The 21,413-nt window shown below is 32.2% G+C and overlaps 1 protein-coding gene across 3 annotated transcripts in view; it reads right to left on the bottom strand.

Annotated features, from left to right (window-relative positions):
- AGL (amylo-alpha-1,6-glucosidase and 4-alpha-glucanotransferase) overlaps positions 1-21,413 on the bottom strand; it is a 73,716-nt gene that overhangs the window by 32,618 nt on the left and 19,685 nt on the right. For 2 of the 3 annotated variants that reach the window (XM_074262767.1, XM_074262768.1), the window contains exons 6-20: positions 21,220-21,401; positions 20,930-21,041; positions 20,589-20,715; positions 19,762-19,864; positions 19,574-19,671; positions 15,453-15,592; positions 11,120-11,307; positions 8,459-8,582; positions 7,649-7,812; positions 7,276-7,377; positions 5,829-5,984; positions 5,586-5,736; positions 1,879-2,003; positions 1,675-1,787; positions 1,411-1,545 (exon numbers count right to left, since the gene is read on the bottom strand). In XM_074262767.1, coding sequence (XP_074118868.1) covers positions 1,411-1,545; positions 1,675-1,787; positions 1,879-2,003; positions 5,586-5,736; positions 5,829-5,984; positions 7,276-7,377; positions 7,649-7,812; positions 8,459-8,582; positions 11,120-11,307; positions 15,453-15,592; positions 19,574-19,671; positions 19,762-19,864; positions 20,589-20,715; positions 20,930-21,041; positions 21,220-21,401 — 2,020 coding nt within the window. The remainder of the gene's footprint in view (positions 1-1,410; positions 1,546-1,674; positions 1,788-1,878; positions 2,004-5,585; positions 5,737-5,828; positions 5,985-7,275; positions 7,378-7,648; positions 7,813-8,458; positions 8,583-11,119; positions 11,308-15,452; positions 15,593-19,573; positions 19,672-19,761; positions 19,865-20,588; positions 20,716-20,929; positions 21,042-21,219; positions 21,402-21,413) is intronic. The other variant, XM_074262769.1, reaches the window with a different exon arrangement.

The following is a 21,413-nucleotide window of genomic DNA, read 5'->3' as shown; positions in this document are numbered from 1 at the left end:
CAAATCAATAAAAAGTAATTTCTTGGGGTTGGGGTTATGATAAGAAAAAAATTTTTGCAAAAGAGGACAACTAAGCTAAACCTTGAAGGAAACTAAAAATTCTAAGAGCCACAGGTAACAAAGGAATCTATTCCAAGAAGGGGGGACAAACTGTGCAAAGGTATAGAAAAATAGATTAATGACTTTGTGTGGAAAATAGCAGTTGTCTGAACATCCCATAGAGGTCCAGAAGTAAGAACTAAGTTATAAAGGGCTTTAAGTGTAAAAACAAGTCTGTGTTTGCCATTAGAGAAATAGGGAATTACTGAGTAGGAGACTTATTAATGTAGTCAGACCTGCAGTAGTACTATTTTCACAGTAGTATGAAATATTAGAGAGAAGAAAGATTTGAGGCAGAAGATCAATTAGGAGGCCATTACAATAGCTAAGTGAGAAATGATAAGGACCTTTTTTGTATGGTGACTCTTTAGTGCCAACATTCAAGATAAACGATTTCTTTCTAGCAAATTGCAATGTTTGTTTTGCAATAATATATGGTAGCTGTGTGAATTTTGTAGATTTGTGGTTTTGCCCAGGATTTTTTAAAAATCATAAAAACATTTGTATCATTATTTCTGGGAGAAAAGTGTTTTAGGTTCCAGACAAAAGACTATCTAATAGTCAAATTCTTTCAAAATTATTTTAAAATGAAGTTAGAGACTTAAAAATTTGTAACAACTTCCAATCAATTAGCAAATGTAGATCACAGCTTACTTTTACATAATGCTCCACTTATAAGTAACACTAGGTCCTTGCTGATTAAGAAGTGGAGAGCTGTTACATGAAAGAAGGGTCAGATTTGTTTTGCTTTGTTCCAGAGGACAGAATGGATAGGGAAGTTTTTAGTGAAAAAGAGTTAACTCTGATATAGATTCAAACACTAAGAACTATCTGAAAGTAGAATAAATTGTTTGGGAAACGGTTTCTCACTAAAGTGCTTCAAAGGAAAGTTGGAGGATTCATAGCAGGGAGAGTTAATAAGTTGTCTAATTCATCCGATATTTTTTAGTGCTTATACCATTGGTTACCCCAATTCATGTCCTACTATCCTTTGCCTTTTTTTATAATAGATTTTGCTACCATATGTACAAAGGCTGTTAATTATAGAATTATAGAATAGATTTTTAATTCTAAGCTGTTTATCTTATTCATCAATTATTTACCTTTTTTTTTGCCTGTTCACTTAATTATGGCACCTGATTTTAGGATCAGTTAGGCCTATATTTTTTTAAACTTAGAGAATACATTCTTGATAATCTAAGATATACTAATAATAATATTCAAGCAGTAGAGAACCAAAATTATACTATCAGGTAAACAGTTACTAGCCATTAAAAACTGACCATATTTTCTTAAATAAGACATACTTACGAAACAAAAGGAATTTTTAGTATAGGATCTGCATTGTCAACAGGAAGGCTTCCAGTTTTAAAATGGGGATTAAACTGTGTCAAATGATTTCGAAGAATGCCAACAGCCACTTGTGCATGAGGATCAAGACTAACTCTGAAAGTGTGAATGAAGAAATAATCAAAGGTAATATAACCTGGTACAAAGCAATAAGATTGATAAAAATGTTTCAATTATATATACATGTACATAATATGTTTAAACATTTTATGGCAATAAACATACCTGAATATAATAACACTTCCTGGAGTCAAGTTTTCAAATTCTATTTCTTGAACATATTCATTAGGACCTTTTTTGGCAACTCCAGCTTGCTTCACAATTTTACTTTCATTAAGCTTAAAAACAAATTAGTAAAACTGTCAAATAAGTCCATCCTAATGTCATTAACATGGTACATGTAAAAGCAAAAAGAAAAGCCATATATACCTGGATATGTTCTTTGATCTCTACAGTGATATTTGGCATCCCATTGATTGAATTCTCATCTTTTCTATATGGACTTGTATTTCTTTCAATAGTTCTAGCTTCAAGAACAACTTCTTCAATTTTTCCTGAAAAAAAAAAAAAAAAAAAAAAAATTGCATTATTTTTCAGCTTTAACACAACCTAGAAATAATAATAAATAAATTTTTAATGCCTTTAAATTTTCTGAATTATAAGCATACAGTATTTTAGTTCCATTACAAGTTAAATAGGAATACTAAGAATTTGGAGATGAAAATGCAATAAAAATAGAATTGTAGGCATAGAAGAGCACTTAAGAGTTATCCAGTCAAATCCCTAATACAATAAATGAATCTCCTCTAAACCTCTCAAGATTCCATCTAGTCTTTGGCTGACTACTTCCAGTTAAGAGGAAACTCCCTATCTCACAAGTAATCTAGTCTTTTCTGACAGCTGCAATGATTAAAATTTTCAAACTATTAAGCCTTCTTCTTAGGGGCTACAAACTAATCCCTCTTCCACAGGACAGTCTTTTAAGATATCTGAAGATTTATCATGTATACTTGGAAGATATTAATTTCTCCAGGATATTACTTATAAATTCCTCTAATTACTAATTCATTTAGTTTTTTCAAGACATGATTTTGAATCCATTTATCTCCTTAATATCCACTGCTCCTGGAACACTATATCCTGATTATCTTAAAATATTTTAAAACAGCCTTATTGGTACAAGATACAGAGAGATTATTGTTTCACTTCATTTGTAAACTGTACTTTTATTAATATCATTCAGAAGTCATCAGTACAACTGTCAAACAGAATAGAACTAACCCCTGGGGGTTTATCTCTAGGGATATTCTTCCAGATTGACATCAATGTGTTTATTCAACATTCTTCAACTAACTATGAATGTGTTTATTTATACTATTATCCATACCACAATTTTCTATCTTTGTCCAAAAAGATATCACAATAGATAAGATCAAATTTCTTCTTGTTATCCAGATACACTGTGAGAGAATTTCCCTAACCCATTGATCTAGTAATTGTCAAACAAGATCTGACTTTAGTGAACCCAACCTGGTTCCTAGTGATCTGATTCTATAAGTCCTCATACACTATCCACTTAAGAATCCATCCCAGAATTCTACTAAAAATTGTTATACTTTCTGGAATTATTTAAACAATATACTACCACATGACAGCCAATTACACTTTGAAAGGACACATTTTCAGAGGTATTTAAAAGTAAAAATTGCCCCACAGCATTTAGAGAATTAAAAATCTTACAAATATAATCAAAGACTGTGAATTGTTAAAAAAAAAAAAATACATATATTACTGTCAAAGCAGACAGCAAATGCTTTAGTGTGGATGATGCAGAGATCATTAGTGGACTGGATAGACAGACCAGATATATGACATTCAAAGAGACCGATGTAAGCAAAGATAGAAAGGCATGACATTAAAAATTGTTTTTAATTTCATTTTTTCCCCCAATCAACAAATGAACAATGAACCAAAAAATAAAAAAAATTAAAAAAAAAAAAATATATATATATATATATATATATTTTTTTTTTTTCCCTCTCCCAACTCTCTCAGTCCCCACATCAGGTATGGCATTTTGAGGGAGCTTGTATGTTGGTTCTGTTGAAGCAGAAGGACATATGAGAGAGTAGGCTGTAAATACAGGTTGGGGTGAATTCCATAGGGCTTTGAGTGCCAGGCTTAGGGGTTTAAGAATGTATCCTAACATACAATATGGACCACAATCGTTTTTGATCATGTAATTATGTAGAGAGGGTTTATGTTCAAGTATAGAAAACTCTGAGGTCCCTCACAGTGCTAAGGTTCTGTGATACATGGCGCTTTACTAGTTGGGTGACCTTGGAAATATCACACACTCTCTTAGCTTCAGCTTCCTCATCCGTGAGATGGGATAAATTATATTTGTAATACCGATCTCACAGTACTGTAGTTATTATAACTATAAGAATCAATAGAATACTACTATATTTTACATTACTCCTCAGTGATTTCATTTGTCACCTTTGTTTCTTCACCTAGAATGGAAGTTACTTGAGAAATGGTCCTTTGTTTTATATTAGAATACTTTTCCAAAGCTCCTAAATCCCCAAATTAGCACTGTTCTAGATATGTTAAGTATTTACAAAATAACTATTAATTTAAAAGACAGTAATAATATGAAAAGTTTGATATTTGCATTATAACTTGATATATAAGATTTGAAAAATCACATTGTTTCCCTGTGGTTGTAACCTGCGGGAAAAGAGTTTTAAAAGGGAGTTCAGATAATGAGAAGGAAAGAGTTTATGGACTAAAATTTTTAGAAGGAAGTAAGTCTTTCTAAGGACGGGAAATCTTCAAGCATGAAATACTGAACACACTGAAGAGAAGAGAACAGATTTTGTAAACTACAAATCAGAATCCTTAATGCATGTGAAAATTTTGTAACAGATCACTTGAGATAAAGACAACATCTAGAAAACAAAGCAGTAATTAGAAAGCCACAGCAAGGCTTCATCAAGGGCAGGCCATACCAAACTGTTCTTATTTCCTTTGTGATAGGATAACTAAAGTAGTAGATAGTACTTTCTGTATAATATTCCATTTGATTCTTAGTCTAATGTTATGAAGCAAGTGCCCCTATGATTTTCATTTTACAAAGTAGGAAACAGAAGCTGAGAGAAGTTTTTGCTTAGAGTCACCCAACATATCAAGTATGTCTTGAGGTAGAATCCAAATTCAGGACTTGATTGTGCCATGCCAAGTCTTACCTGTAACTTTAAAAAAATCCTAAGTGTAAAACAGGAAAGAAATGTTTGGACAGCAGATATTCTGAAAAAGACCAGGGGTAGTCTTGGGTCTAATTTCAAGTTCAATGAGTCAGCAATGTGCTATCACAGTAAAAACTCCCTGATATCTCAGGCTGAATTAAGAGGCTCAGAGTTTCAGGACAAGGTTATATTTCCAATGTCCTCTGCCCTGGTCAGCCTTCATCTGGATCCCATATTCAGTTATGGGACTATAGTTCAGAAAGATCCCTAACACAGCGTAGGGGAGACAGGATAATAAATAACCTTGAATTGATGTGAAATAGAACCGGAGAGTGTTAATATAAAGAAGAAAAGACTCAAGGGAGAAATGATAGCTGTGCTTCTGAATAATTATCGCCCAGAAGACAACATAGACTTGCTTAGTTGACTCCAAAGAACAGAATCGGTAACAACATATGGAAGTTCCAAAGAAGTAAATTTAGGCTAACGTCAAAAAAAGTCTAACATTTAGAACTGTCCCAAAGTGGAATGGATTGCCACAGGAAGGAGTGGATTTTCCCTTATTTTCACAGAGAGATTGGATGACTCCTTTTTTTTATAGGTTATAGTGGGGACAGGTATGTGTTGGATGATACATTAAATCCCTTTCAACTCTTAAAATTCTGCGCTATGAAAATCCAAAGATAATAAAACAAATAAAAGTTTGGTGGCAAACCTGGATGAAGTAAAAACCCAAGCTTTTATAAGATAACTTTTGAGTTATAGATAATTTTATTTTTTATAATTTTTATTATATATCAATATTTTGTAGATAATTTTATTAGATAACAAGTTATCTAAGGGAAAATATTAGCAGCAGTTATTTAACAATTTTTATTATGTTACCTGGGATACACATTTGAGGAACTTCTTTGCTGTAAAATGATGTCTTAGGATTCCTGAATGCAGTTCGAGACACAGCCACTACAGACTGATGGATACTAGGTGAGTGTCTTGTTACTGCTACTATGTCTTCATCAACTTGATCAACATACACCTGAGGAAAGTAAATTTAAAAATTACCTATTTTCTCAAGAAGTTTAGCTTAATGTAAATATTTTACATTATAACAATAATTTACTCTTATACCTGAATAAAACCTTTAGCTCCAAGCTCTTGGTGTAATTTATTAATGGCTCGCCTTGCAGCAATAATTCCACTTTGTAGGTTAACTTCACTTGCATTTGATGGAGATGCACCAGGATTCCACTTAGTATAAAACCGTTCTTCAGACACTACAGAAATCTGCAAAAAGGCAAAATACAGAGTTACAGATAGATATGTAGATATATTACATTAAGAAAAAGGATGTATTTAACATGTATAAGACTGCTTGCCATCTAGGGGAAGGGGTGGAGGGAGGGAAGGGAAAAGTCGGAACAGGAGGGAGGGAAGGGAAAAGTCAGAACAGAAATGAGTGCAAGGGATAATGTAAAAAATTACCCAGGCATATGTTCTGTCAATAAAGTTATAATTAAAAAAAAATTTGTATATATTTAACTTAGATTTTTTTGTTGAGGAGGGGAGAACAAAGGGAGGGAGGGAGAAAAACCAGGAACACAAAGTTTTACAAAAATCAATGTTGAAAACTATCTTTACATGGATTTGGAAAAGAAAATGTTATAGAAAATAAAAAAAGAAAGAAAATAAATAAATGCCAATTTTTGAAGAAAAAAAAAGAAAAAAGAAAAAGAAAGAAAAATGATGAATCTTTAATAATAGGAATCAAACTATTCTACAAAGTTTAAAGCAAATACAAAACATGAATATTAAAGAACGTATCATTAAAAAATTAGAAGAGAAACAGGTCACATAGTTTTCACTGATATAGGTAGGAAATACATTCTTCACCTAACAAAAGGCAGATAATTTTGGTTATATGAAGTTAAAATGTTTTTGCACAAACAAAATTAATGTCTCTAGAATAAGAAGTAGTGAATGGCTTTCTACACACCAAAATATTTATAATAGCATTTTTTGTGATAGCAAAGAACTGGAAAGAACATAGATGCTCATCAATTGGGGAATGACCAAACAAACTGTAAATACATAAATATAATGGGATGTAAATATGCTGTAAGAAATGACAAAGAGGATATAAAGAAGCATTGAAAAACTGACCTGAATTGATGGATGAAATGAAATAAAGTCAAGAAAACTATAACAATCAACAATGTAAAAGGAAAGAAAGATAACCACAAAAAAATAGAAAATTAATGTTCTGAAATTACAAAGAACAAACATGACTCTTAAAACACCTCTTCCTACTCCTTTTTAGAAATGAAAAGAATGACAAATTTTGGCACGCTGAAAATATTGTTATACTTTTTAAATGCACCAATCATATTTACTGATTTTTTTCCTTTAAAAAATCTGTTAGATAGGATAGCTCTTTGGGAGGAAGAAGGGATAGTTGGGAAATTTAAATATGTAAAAACAAAAGATTTTACCAAACTTATTTTACCAAAAAGAATCAAAGTTTAAAAAAAGCCAATTTATTACGAAAATATATTTATAAAATTGTACACATACATACCTGATGAGGTACTAATTCATCATAGCCTCTAGTACTTCCACTAGCACAACAAGCCATGGAAACAATTGTGGAGCTTGGGAGAGCATCATATTCTGACCGATGCTAGGGGGGAAAAAAGGTATTTTCTTTCAGAGGTATACATGATGTCATCATAGAAAACACTGAAAACAAGATAACTGCACAATATTAAGCTTTCATACAGATTCTTCTGCCAATAAATTAGCAGCATTCATTACCATATCCTATGCCAATGTCACAAATCCTAGACGATATTCTGAGGATCTGATCATCTATGAATTTTGAAATTTAGAAAATTGAATAAACTACAAATAACATTTAGCAAAACAAGAAAAGAAACAGATTAGATGCTTACCACAATAGGACACTCATTATCATGTGTAATATCCATGAACAGGGCATGTGCAATAGCAGGCATTAGAGGTCTCAAACATGGTTGAACAAAGGATCCAACAGGTTCTCCTCCATATCGGTAAACTAGCCTGCCCTCTTCATGACTATTATAAGCACTCATTGCCTCTGCAGTGAAAAAATATGTGTTGGCAACTTGTTCAAGCAACATTCAAGAAAGTATTAATAATTCTTACTAATAGTATGAATATCATGCAATTTATACAAAGAGTAAAACTAATTAAGAGTAACCAAGAGCTTAACTTTTAAAAACAATATAGAATATTTGAATGGTAGGAGATACATTTATGTAATTCTACTGAAAATAAATGTTACATATGAAGTGAATATTCAGCATTCACAAAAGATCTGACTGCAAGGTGGTTACTAAAAGAAACTCAAGGATACCACCAGGTTTCAAGGCAAGAGATTTAAAAAAAAAAAAAAAAAAGACATCTATTTTAAATCATGTATATCCACAATTAATGAATCTCACTGATTGCTCCAACTGATCTTTCAATTTAAAATGAGGTACCTTATTCAAAAGCAGAAATACTTTACCAAAGACATAATCCTACAGTGAACTGTAAGATGAATTCAAATTATCCCTAGTTATTATTTTGAATGAATAACTACAAGAACTTTTGATTTTATTAACTGCATTACAACCTGCTAAGCAATGTGCATGACTAACAAATGCCTTTTCATCAACTAAACTGATACCATGCATGCTTTTTAGAAAAAAAAAAAAGAAATTACACTACAGCAAGCCTACCTCTTATTAAGGAGCTAATGCCCAGTCTAGTCACAAAGATATTGTCCAGCTCCTCACTTCCTGTGAACAGCTCAGCCACTACATACAAATTGGGCTGTAATTTCCTAGCAGCATCAAGCATATACTACAAAAAGCATGGGCACAAAAGCCAGAGAAGCAGATGAGTAGGGCAAAAAAATAAAAAGAACACAAGACTAGGCATAGATTAGACACGGGGAATTGCCATGCAGCAAAACAAAACAGAAAGCCAAAAAGAAACCCCAAATTTATTTAAATATATTTATGCATAAAAATGACAAAGAACCCAACACACAGCCAATATGAAAATTAATTAATATACACAGCCAAAAAAGAATAACATTAGAATTTACAAGAGACATAAGGATACAAGGAAAAAAAAGAAAAAAGAAAGAGAATGTTAGTGTCACATTAAAAAAATATGAATCATAACATTGCCATCTTGCATGGCTTCCCATTGATTTTTATACCTCTAATCAGACTGGTAATTCCCAGGCGATTGACAAACACATTGTCGAGGTACTCACTGCCCGTGAAGAGTTCAGCTATCACATAAAGATTAGGTCTGACTGACCTGGCTGCAGCCAACATCTCCTACAGATTGTAATACACTTTTAAAGTTTCTTAACAAACACAACCTGCACTTGTGCAGGGGCACACTTGAAGCTAGTGCAAGCCAGGAAGCTAATGCTAATCTAGTAATCAGTTATCAGACTTGTGCAGAAAAGCATTTATCAGAATATAAGTACAAAGGTTAATCAATACACTGAATTCTATTAACAAGTAATAAGGAGAACTCACATCCTAATTATGTGTCATGAGATTTATAATAGATTTTTGAAATAATTTCAGTTTTTAAGCAAAAAAATTTGTTTTTTAATTATCCGAAAAAATATATATAAATGCATGTTTTTAGCACCATCATCAAGGGATAGCTTTCTATGCTTCTCTTCTTTGAGAATCATAAAATTCTCATAATATATCATAAAAATTCTTAATTAAATTTTTTTTTTGCATTAGTCTTGTGATTTTATTAGTGTGGGAAGCTCTGGGTGAGGAATTCTCTTTTTCAATGAAGTTTGGCCCCTTTTCTCCAAATCAGTCTTAATAATGACTTAGAGAGATTAAGTGGTATGCCTTCAGTCACATAGTCAATTTGCTCAATTAGTGGGCTTGTTCCCAAGACCTCATTCCAAGGACCATTCTCTATTCACTATGCTACACTCTTTATTTAAAAAAAAAAAAAAAAAAAAAAAAGAGATAGTAGAAGTTAAGATTATGGACAAGCACAAATTTGCTATTAAATAAGGCTAAACAAGTTAAAATAATGGTTACTGGTGGGTTGCTAAAATATACATCAGCCTGGAGAAAATGACAGGCTCCTAAGAATAAGTGAATAGTAAATTTGCAAAATTACAATAGTGCTTTTTAAGGTTTGCAGAGTACTTTACAAGTATTATTTCATTTGTATCTTTATAACTACCCTGGGAAGTAGGTCATATTATCACCACCATTATACAGATAAGGAAATTGAGACAGAAATTAAATGTTTATAATCAGAAAGCTAGTGTCTGGAGCAGTGTTTGAATTCAGATCTTCCATACACTGCCTTAATAATTTCAAATAGTTTCAAACTATTGGTTGTGGCTCAAGAAGGCTTTGCTAAAAGCCCAAAGCAGAAGGCAGACTTACATTTACATGTTAATAAGATAATTAACACAATATAAGAATATAATTGGCTTCAAAATACATTAGTATTATTGTTACAATTGATGGTCCTTCTTTACAAAGGGTCAATAACCAAGAGATAGGTCACTGACAGTTTCATTTTAAAATAGGTTTTACCTTAAAAATACAGATAGAATTTAATATCTTAGTCATTTCATCTTATGGTAAGACATACTAGAGACATACTAAAAAATATATCTTATCTGGCTAGATATGGGCATGATTTTAGGAAATTAATGGTATAAATATCAGTGGCCTTTGTACATTCTGTGATAGCTATACTGACAAAAAAGGCCTTTTATTGGTACTATCTGTTATAGTGTTTGTTGTACATGTGGGTGTATAAATACATGCATACATAAAACTGTATTTCAAAATGGATATGTGTATATATATATATATATATATATAGGATTTCATTAGCATGGCTATCCCTCAACCTGTATAGACTGTGACTTGCTCATGTCTCTTCAATCACTATTTAAACAACAAAAAAACTTTTAAGGGTATTAAATCAGAAATGTCTCCTTGAGAAAATCAGATGGGGAAAGAGAGATCTATCTAACTAAATAAATATTGCAATGTAGACTACACTATACAGCTTTATTTTGGTAAGAAAATACTAAAAGCAACCAAGAAATAAACTAAAGATCAAACATAAACTACAAGTATTTTGCAAATTTTTTGCCAAACTATACTGCTTAAGTATGTTTTTACCTATTATTTAAAAGTTAAATTGAAGATATTAACTTGTAAATATTTCATAAAGTAACAATACAATCACAAAATCAATATAAACCAAGGTAGACAAAATATTCAATCATTAAAAGCCAGTATATTATTTTTTGCTTTAAGTATTTTCCCCTAGCTTTCCTGAATTTATTCTTAAAACAGATAGGTTTTAGTTTCTTGTACCTCAGCTACGTGGAGAGGTGTTGAGTGGCAGTTATCAAGGCGTACTCCCTGGAAATAGGTAGCAGTTATTTCAGTATATTTTTTCATGTGAGCCCAAAGGTATGGACAGTCTTCTGGTTTATTTCCATAGCGTAACTTAACACTGTCACCCCAGCAAATGAGCTCTCTTCTCAGATAAACTTCTGAACCTGTAAAGAAGAGAACTTGCTTTCAAAAGCACAAAAATCTAAATCAATAAATAATCATTTATTTAGTACTTACTATGTTCTAAGCACTCTGTTAAATGTTGGTGACTTTAAAAAAAAAGAAAAGAAAAGAAAAGCAGGTTCCTGTCTTCAAGGATTTTACATTCTAATGAGGGAGACATTGTGAATGTAAAAGGAATAAACAAGATGTGCAATAATTCAAAGTAACCCTTAGAGAAGACACAGGTGGCCACAGAGAGGCCTCTTGAAAGAGATGGTGTTTAAACTGAGTCCTGAGGGAAGCCACAGATTTTAAGAGGCACAGGTGGGAACAGTCAAGTCAGAGAGAAGAGATGGGATATTGTGTATGAAGGACATTAAGAATGCCAGTTTAGCTTTCATGTAGGATATGGGGAAGGCAGTAATATGAAATAAAACTGGAAAGAAAATAACAAGCCAGGTTGTAAGAGTCTTAATGCCAGTTTATTTTTGAACCTAGGAGGTAATATGGAACTACTCAAATTCAATCAAAGTGTTGGGTAGGAGGAGAGGGGTTATTTGTGTGTGACCTGGCTGGATTTGTTCTTCAGGAAAATCATTTTGACAGCTTTGGGGATATTGACTATAATGGGAAAAGACTTGAGGCATTTAAATAGGAGACTATTATAACAGCACAGGTAAGAGGTGATGAAGGGCAGAACTAGGGTGATGACCATATCAGTGGTAAGGAGACTCATAGGAGAAATACAGAGAAGATCTGGCAACTAAATCAGATGTTAGATGAGTGAGACTGAAGATGAATGATAACAAATTTGGGAAGCTGAGTGATTCAAAGGATGATGGTGTCTGATAGTTACGATGAAGTTCAGAAGAGAAGATTTGGAGGGAGAAGGGGTTGGAAGATAAAGAGTTTTGTTTGGGTTACACTGAGTTTGACATGTCCATAAGATATGCAATTTGAAATATCAAACATCTGGTAACATGCAAGAAAAATACTAGAAATTTATACAGAGGACTGAGATTCATCTGTCTAGAGATGATAAATGAATCCATGGAAGCTAATAAGATCACCAAGAGTAATAATAACAACACTGATGAGGGTAATATTTATATTGCTCTTATGTATCAGGCTTTGTATTAAGTGATTCACAAATATTATCTCATTTGATCCTTACAACAATCCAGAGAAGTAGATGTTATTATCCCCATTTTATAATTGAAGAAATTGAGGTAAAGAGAAGTTTAAGTGACTTGCCCAAGATTACTTAATTGGTAACTAAGATAAAAATTTGAACCCAAGTCTTTCTCACTCCAGGTCTAATACTCTATCCAATAAACTACCAGATAACAAGATAACAATTTACTTCTTATATATGTTATTCTTTAATTTGAAAAATTCTTTCAAGGCTCCTTACTGCCCATTGAGTGGTTTAGTTTCATCTCCCTGTCATTCCAGGTTTTTTCATTATGGGGTACTACTTCAAGAGCTAATTCTTCTACATGTTACTCTTTAATTAGAAAAAACTCTTTCAAGCCTCCTTACTACTTACTAAGTAAAGTTCAGCCTCATTTCCCTGTCATTCCAGATTATCTCATTATGGGGTACCAAGTACATATCCATTCTACACAATTCAAGCACTCTGCTCCTCAGACACTATACTCTAATAAGATTGGATTATTTTCTTCTTGCTGATGAATTCCACTCTATCCTTTACACCCTTCTCAAATTCTTCCTCCTCCATGAAGCCTTCTCAAACCATCTCCAGTTGGTAGTGATTTTTTCCTATTGAAAGCAAAACAAAAAAATTTTGTTTTGCAATTCTTTAAGATGTTTAATAGGTAACATTATGTATTATGCCATCTCCTGTTAGGTTCTTCTGAGGTGCTAAGTCGGTACTTAACAATTCTCTAGTTCGGCCTTTAAAGGGAGTTTTACCCTTTTGAACTTCTGGGGAGGAGCTTAATGTTTAAAAGGAGCAAGTTCATTGGTAGAAGTAATCTTCCCACAAGCACTTGCTTTATCCCATGCCCATTCTCTGGGAGGATAAAAGAGGGCGGCACTCGAGAGATTGAAGAATCTAATTTAGGTCAGAGTCTGGCCTGGAAATTGAGTTGAGACAGCAGATCTCCTCCCACAGAGCGATTGGCAGTCTCTGGAGACAACAGAAAATTACAATCTCCCACTTAAACTGTAACATCTATGAAAGCAGATATTATTTAATTTGAAATTATCTTCCTAAGCACTTGGTACAGAGACTTGTACACAGATGGCATTCAATAAATGTTTTCAGAATCAATCAACAAACATTTACCTACCATGTGCCAGGCACGTGCTAAATATTAGGGATAAGAGTACGAAGAATGAAACCATTTCTACTCACAAGGGACTTATAGTATAGTGAGGGAGACAATGAGAACATATATAACTATTTGTAGTAGAAACCGAACTACTTCAGAAAGGCGTGTACAAGCATTTGGTAGGGGGAAGGTCTCACATAAAAAGATATCATATAGAACAGAATTTATTAAACTTTTTCCACTCATGATCCCTTTTCATCCAAGAAAGTTTTACACACACACACCCCATCCTGAATCTGAGCTGAGATGTTTCTGGCAACATTAATGCATGCACAGTACAAAATGCACATGTTGTATGTTCAGAACTAAGGCAGCAGCATTGAAGTGGCGAGATACAACACAGGCAAGTGCTGCCAGAAAAACTTTGGATTCATTATTTTAAATTAATTTCTGGTTGTTGCATTTGGAAATATTTTACTGCTACTAAATTTTTCATGACCCTTACATTTGGGAGATGCGTGTAAGAAGCTCTTGTGTAGAAGATGGTTCTTGACCTGCCATCTTAAAGGAAGAAAAGGTTTCTATGAGATAAAGATTAAGAAAGGAGAATTCTATGTAAGGAACAGAAAGAAACCCAGTTTGGTTGAATCACAGCGTAGAAGAAGTAACATCCAATGAGGCTTAAAGATAGGTTGGTACCAGACCAAGAAAGGCTTTGAATATACATTGAAATGTGATGTCAACATTCTCTGGGTGAAGGGTCTGAGTATGAAATGAAAATATGTATATTTTTAATATGTATAGCACATACTGAATGACAAAAATATTTTATTGTTTAATAACTGCATGCTAATGGAAAGAATCAGAATTCCAACTAATGGATAAGAGAAACAACAAAAAGAACAAAATGATACAGATAAATAACAGACATTGATTCAAAACTGGAAACAGCTGAATATATGTAAGCATGATAACAATCTACTTTAAACCATAAATATATAAGCAAATTGAAGTTGGAAGAAATATAATACAGATCATTTCTTATTTGAAGTTTCTATGTTCTCTAGAGCCTATCACATGCTTTAAATATACGAAGTTTTTAATACATGTTTAACGTATTCTTTATGAGATTGGTAGATAATAAATAGTGGACTGTCAGGTAGGAAACATAAATATAATCAAAATCCAGACAAATAAGAGATCCAATCTTAAAAAACAACTTTATGACATATAATTATGTAACTGTAACCACTAAGTCTGAAGAAAATTGGGGCTTAGGGAATATCCAAGTTATTTAACTTTGGTAAAATATTTTATATTTAATTATTAATCACCAAACTAGATAGCCCACAAAATGAGAGAATAAAGGATTGTTGAAGATGAACAAATAAAAGTATCAAGTATTGGGAAGTTGGCTCAGTATCTCTTCTGTCTCTCAAACATAAAATAGGAAAGAGACTCTTTTGAAAATGGTGTCTACCACATGTGCAAAAATGTTTGTAGCAGTTCTTTTTGTGATGATAAAGAATTGAAAATTGGAAATCAATTAGGGAATGGCTGAGTAAGTTATGTTATATGAATGTAATGGAATACTATTCTATAAGAAATGATCAACAGGCTGATTTCAGAAAAGCCTGAAAAGACACAAACTGATGCTGAGTGAAGTGAGCAGAACCATGAAAATATTGTACACAGGAATGCAAGACTGTATGATGATCAACTATGACAGTAAGGTTCTTTAAAAATATTTAATCTAATCCTTTCAGCAGTAGTATGACCCAAAGTTATATATTACTGAGTTGCAATAAATTGTTCTTGGTTCTATCCATACATCTATAACGAAGTTATACCTGGTTCAGCAAAGTTTCGAAGAGGATCATCTCCCATTACCCAGCCATTATGTGCCATGAAGAAACAACTTTTATCTGGTCGATTAATAAATGTTTCTTCTTCTGCAAGTGTCATTTCTCCAAATGGGAAGGTAAAGTATCTATGAAGATATAATTCAATAGTAAAGCAATGCAAAAAAGAATTTAGGATAAAATTTTAAATGATCAATGTAAAAATTAAACTTTTCAGACTTCAGAATGAATATTATTATTTTATGTAAATGTTTAAATACAGATAATATAACATAATATATAACATATAAATATATAAATGTTATATATTTCATATAAAATATGAATAAATCAATATTATTTTCAGGAAATAAATTTCAATATAAACCACAGGAGGAATTATTCCAAAATGCATTTTGAATTGGCATTGGGGTAAAAAAAAGACTAGGAATAACTTTTTTTGTTGTTCTAAATTTGTACTTTCATCAGCATAAAGAACTCTGAAAATGGAGATAGTGTATCTAAAACTTACAGATGTGCTTGAGGTAGAAAAAAGTGATGTGATTCATCCATGGTTACAAGTTAGTTTGTGCCTGACACAAAATTTGCAAGCTTTTCTTTCTCTCTGTCTCTCAGTCTCTCACTAATTTCCTCTTTTGTTCAATTCTATAATTCAAATTATCTTAGATTCATCATTAACCTCTCTTTCTTTTCTTCATTCTCAAGAGTATCAAAGTGCTTGTTTTTCCCTAATAATTCCAACTTCCATTTATATCCTGCCTTTGATAATCAAATAATCTTATTTCGTAATTCTGAATTTCTTCTTATGCAACAATTCTTTCCCAGGTGAAAAACATGCCCCATCCTTAGAAAAAAGTTTCTAGAGACTAATAGACTCTAACATCTCCTCTAGCTATATCTTTCCCCCCTTTCTTGCCAAAAATTCCCCAAAAAACTTTTTTCTTACTGTCTGACAAATTATCCTGTCCCATTCATTTTCAAGCCCTTTGAAATATTATACAGCTCAAAGTACTTAAAATCATCAATGATATCTTTATTTCTAAGTCCAACGGACTTTTCCAAGTCCTTGTGAAACAATTAACTAATAGACACTTACTTTTTGTCTTTTTTCTCCAATTTAAAAATATTTTTATATAAAGTTTTTCCAAATTCTTTTCCTCTCTCCCTTCTCCCCCTCCCTAAGATGGAACTATAAGATAGATAGGTTATACATGTGCAATTATGTAAAGATTTTCATATTAGTCATTTTATACCAGAAGATTTGAATAAAAGGAAAAAAAGAAAGAAAATGAAAAATAGCAGCACTTATGAAGCATCTGTTATGTACCAGATACTATAGGCACTGGGGATACCTAGATATAAATAAATAGTCCCTGCATTCAAGGGACTTTCATTATTTTATGCTGGGATTGGAGAATAGGGGACTATATATATATAAGCATATGAAATATATAAGTATTAGACAATTTTGTGGAGAAATTCCAGAGGCTGAAGCGGAATCAGGAAAGGTTATATGGAAAAGGCAGCACTTGAGTTTTGAGGATAAGTAGGGTTCTATGGTAGCTAAGTGCACAATGGACAGAGCATTGAGCCTGCAGACATAAAGATCTGAGTCACTTAACTCTGTGTGCCTTAGTTTTATCAACTGTAAAATGAGCTGGAGAAAGAAAAGGCAAACCACTCTAGTCAAGAAAACTCCAAATGAGGTCATGACAAGTTGGACATAACTGAAAAAAAAAAAAGCTGAATAATAAAAAGAAAAAGATTTTAAGAGGCAGAGATGAGGAGGGAAGTGCATTACAGGTGTGGGAGAAAGTCTGGGTAAAGACACAGGAAAGTGATTATGTTACATATGAGAATCAGTAAGATGGCCAGTAAGGCTGAACCATTAGATACATCAAGGACAAGAATGTGTAAGGGTAGAAAATATATTAGAATCAAGTTGTGAAGTTCTTTCCTAAGTAACTTAGTTTTATTGTTCCTCATTCTCCCTTGTGTAATCTGTTCCACTGATCTACTTCTCTATTTTTTAACAACCAATCCTAAATGATTTTGATAACTGTTGCCTTATAAAACAATTTGAAATCTGAAATGGCTATTCTACTTACATTCCCAACTTTTTATTATTATTTTTGATATTACAGATCTTTTATTTTCCAAATGAATTTCATCATTTTACTGAATTGTACAGAGTATCCCTTTGATTGTTTCATTGGTATAGCATAGTAGAATAACTTGGATAGTAATATCATTTTTATTATGGCCCAACCAAAATATGGACAATGAATATTCCTCCAGCTATTTAAGAGTCTTTATTTCTTTAACTTTGTATATCTATCTATACGAGTCTTTTGTTGGCTTTGCTAGACTGATTGCCAGATACTTGATATAATTTTTTAATTATTTAGAAGAATTCATACAATTGCAGCAAGATGGTTTAAAAAAACTATTCTGAAAGACTTTTGAGAATTTGGTTTAATGTGAAATAATCAACCAAGTCTCCAGACATCTCCTGATGGAGATGTGATAGACATAATGCTCCAAGCCATTATTAATCAGAGAAATGCAAATTAAGACAACTCTGAGATACCACTACACACCTGTCAGATTGGGTAGAATGACAGGGAAAGATAATGCACAATGTTGGAGGGCATGTGGGAAAACAAGGACACTGATACATTGTTGGTGGAATTGTGAATACATCCAGCCACTCTGGAGAGCAATTTGGAACTATGCTCAAAAAGTTATCCAAGCATACCCTTTGACCCAGCAGTGTTACTACTGGGATTATATCTCAAAGAGAGCTTAAAGAAGGGAAAGGGACCTGTATGTGCAAGAATGTTTGTGGCAGCCCTCTTAATAGTGGCCAGAAAGTGGAAACTGAGTAAATGCCCATCAATTGGAGAATGGCTGAATAAACTATGGTATATGAATGTTACGGAATATTATTGTTCTGTAAGAAATGACCAACAGAATGATTTCAGAAGGGCCTGGAGAGACTTACATGAACTGATGCTGAGTGAAATGAGCAGGACCAAGAGATCATTATATACTTCAACAACAATATTATATGATGATCAATTCTGATGGATGTGGCCATCTTCAACAATGAGAAGAACCAAATCAGTTCCAATAGAGCAGTAATGAACTGAACCAGCTACACCCAGTGAAACAACTCTGGGAGATGACTATGAACCACTATATGGAATTCTCAATCCCTCTAATTTTGTCCGCCTGCATTTTGGCTTTCTTTCACAGGCTAATTGTACACTATTTCAAAGTCCAATTCTTTTTGTACAATAAAACAACTGTTTGAATATGTATAAATATATTGTATTTAATTTATACTTTAACATATTTAACATGTATTGGTCAACCTGCAATCTGGTGGAGGGTTGGAGGGAAGGAGGGAAAAAATTGGAACAAAAGGTTTGGCAATTGTCAATGCTATAAAATTACCCATGCATATATCTGGTAAATAAAATCTATAATTAATAAAAAATTTTTTTTTGATAATTGTACTTCAAAAAAAAAAAAAAAAAAGAAGCCTCTTTTTGTGCTCTTATTTGAATGGAAATCTTTTTTTGGTGTTTTAGCTCAGAATGATGAAAGAAGAAAGATTGTAAATAACCTCTACAAACTTATCTCAGGTTCCTGATATTATGTACCACTCTCACCATCACATTAACTGTGAAAAGTCTAGCACAAGTTTCATTTATACACATGTATACCTATTCCATTCTTACCACCATAAACATATGGAAAACTATATAGTAAGAAAAATCTAGTGAGTAGGGAAATATAATTTTTAGTCCTAACAATAGTTTCAGGATTATTAACCATTAGTAAGCATTAAAAGTTAAAAATAGTAAGTATTAAAAAAAGTAGTTTTGTAGTGTTTAGAAACCACAATATAAATAGTACTCATGAACTTGTTTCAACTAAGAACATAATGTAAGTTACCAAATTTAACACATGACAGTATTAAATATTTCTCTAAATTACTGCCAGTTCAGTTATTAAAGTTCACACTTTAAACATTTAAGTGTATTTGAAAATAATATAAAATTTTAAAATGCAATTTAAAGAGACAAAAAAAAATTGAATACCTGGTAACTAAAGGATGTTTTCTAGTAACAGGACCTAGTTTAGGACCATGGCCAGCCAGTCGTTCATAAAACACATTTCCCAAAATACAATTAACTGCCTGAAAGTCATTAAAGTATATGTTACTTCAGCAAAGATAAGAAACTAATAAAATTCAAAGAAAAAAATAAAATAGTAAAATAAACAAGACCTGTTCTTGATGATAATTTATTTGACGAAGTTTCTCTGCATTTAATTCCTCAATTCTTTTCCGGAACCAGTTGCAGCACTCATCAATTGCAGCTGGTCCACTGCTATATAAGATACAAAAATATAATTACTATTATTTAATGAGTTTATAAAATAATTATATGATGAAACAATACTTCTGATAGGAATAATACATAAATATAAATAATTATATAACAAATCCCTGATAGTACACAGATGGCACATAGAGAAGGCATTTTTCCTTAGAAGAGATGGAGCCAAGATCTTTAGGCATATGGCCTGAGAAATGAAAGACTGCCACTGATAGCACACATAATAAGTCTGTCCTGGCCAAAATAATGGCTTAGCTAAATGAATAGGGATTACATTTAATTAGGAGGCTTAGATTAAAAAAAAAAAAAAAACAAAAAAAAAACTACTTCATTGGTCATTAACTTTTAGAATACTTTCAATTCTTTACATGTTTTAAGCTTAACTATTTCCCTTGTAATTATCAAACCCTTACTAAAGAGTTTAAATGTTTGATTATAAAATTTAAGTCTAAAAGAGGAAAGTATAATGAGGTGTTGAGTTACAGAGAGTTCAAAGCAAAAATTTACAGGTAAAATGAGAATGTGAAAGGCAATTACAGTAGGATGCACAGATTAATATAGCACCAGAGCCCTAGAATGGGTCCAACTAGGACTCAAATCCCCCGGGGAAGTATAAGATCAATGAAATCTCATTTATTACCCAACTAATTTAAAGGTCTCTGAAAATTCAAAATTACTAAGATAGTTATTTTACAGGAAAAACAGAGTTACATACTTATGTGGTATGAAAGTAGCTAAAGCAATATTCATATCTATAGTACAACCAAGTCGTTTGTATTCTGGGTCCTGAATAATCTTAAGAAGCTGCTTTGGGTCAGATTTTGTTATTGTTTTCCTGTTTTCTGAAAGAACAAGAAAATAATATATTAAAAAATTAAAATCCACAATTATACAAATAAGGCATAGACTATTTCTTTCAAAATCTTCATTTCCCAATTCTTAATCGCAAAAATACTAATTTAAGTTTTTCAAATCTCCTTGAAATTATACTGATTGCTAGCCTTATAGAGAAGAATTTATGAAATTTCTTTAAGTTTGTAATTATATATCTTTTACCTTGTGTAAGAAGGGTTCTAAATTGTTGTACTGCTTTGTTAACATCCACTTGAAAAAATTCCCAAAGTTGAATTTTTGGGTAAATATCCTCCCAAACTATTTTTCGAATACACTGAAAAAGTACAAAAAAAAAAAGTTTAGAAATCTTTTCTCAGGGCACTTAAAAAAAAAGCAAACATGTATCTTATGTAGTATCAATTCCAAACTATGTTATAACAAATAATTTACTTTGTTCTGTTATGAATTGTGTTACTATGTTTTCAGTTAGATATATCTTTAGACATACTAACATTCATCTGCTGGTCATTTTCAATCAAAGCAGGTAGTCCTTTTTCTTTGTATTTTCCTTCTGAAACATCACAGGCTAAGTGCCAAAGTGCCCTGTCCAGGATCCAAGCTGGCTTCAAGTGTGGAGAATTCACCAGATTATATGCACATTCTGGATGCTCCTGGATCCATTTACTGTTAGTAGCTTATAGAAAAG

This window comes from Sminthopsis crassicaudata, chromosome 4, assembly GCF_048593235.1.
Source record: "Sminthopsis crassicaudata isolate SCR6 chromosome 4, ASM4859323v1, whole genome shotgun sequence".
Taxonomy (NCBI): Eukaryota; Metazoa; Chordata; class Mammalia; order Dasyuromorphia; family Dasyuridae; genus Sminthopsis; species Sminthopsis crassicaudata.
This window is presented reverse-complemented; position numbering and strand designations above follow the sequence as displayed.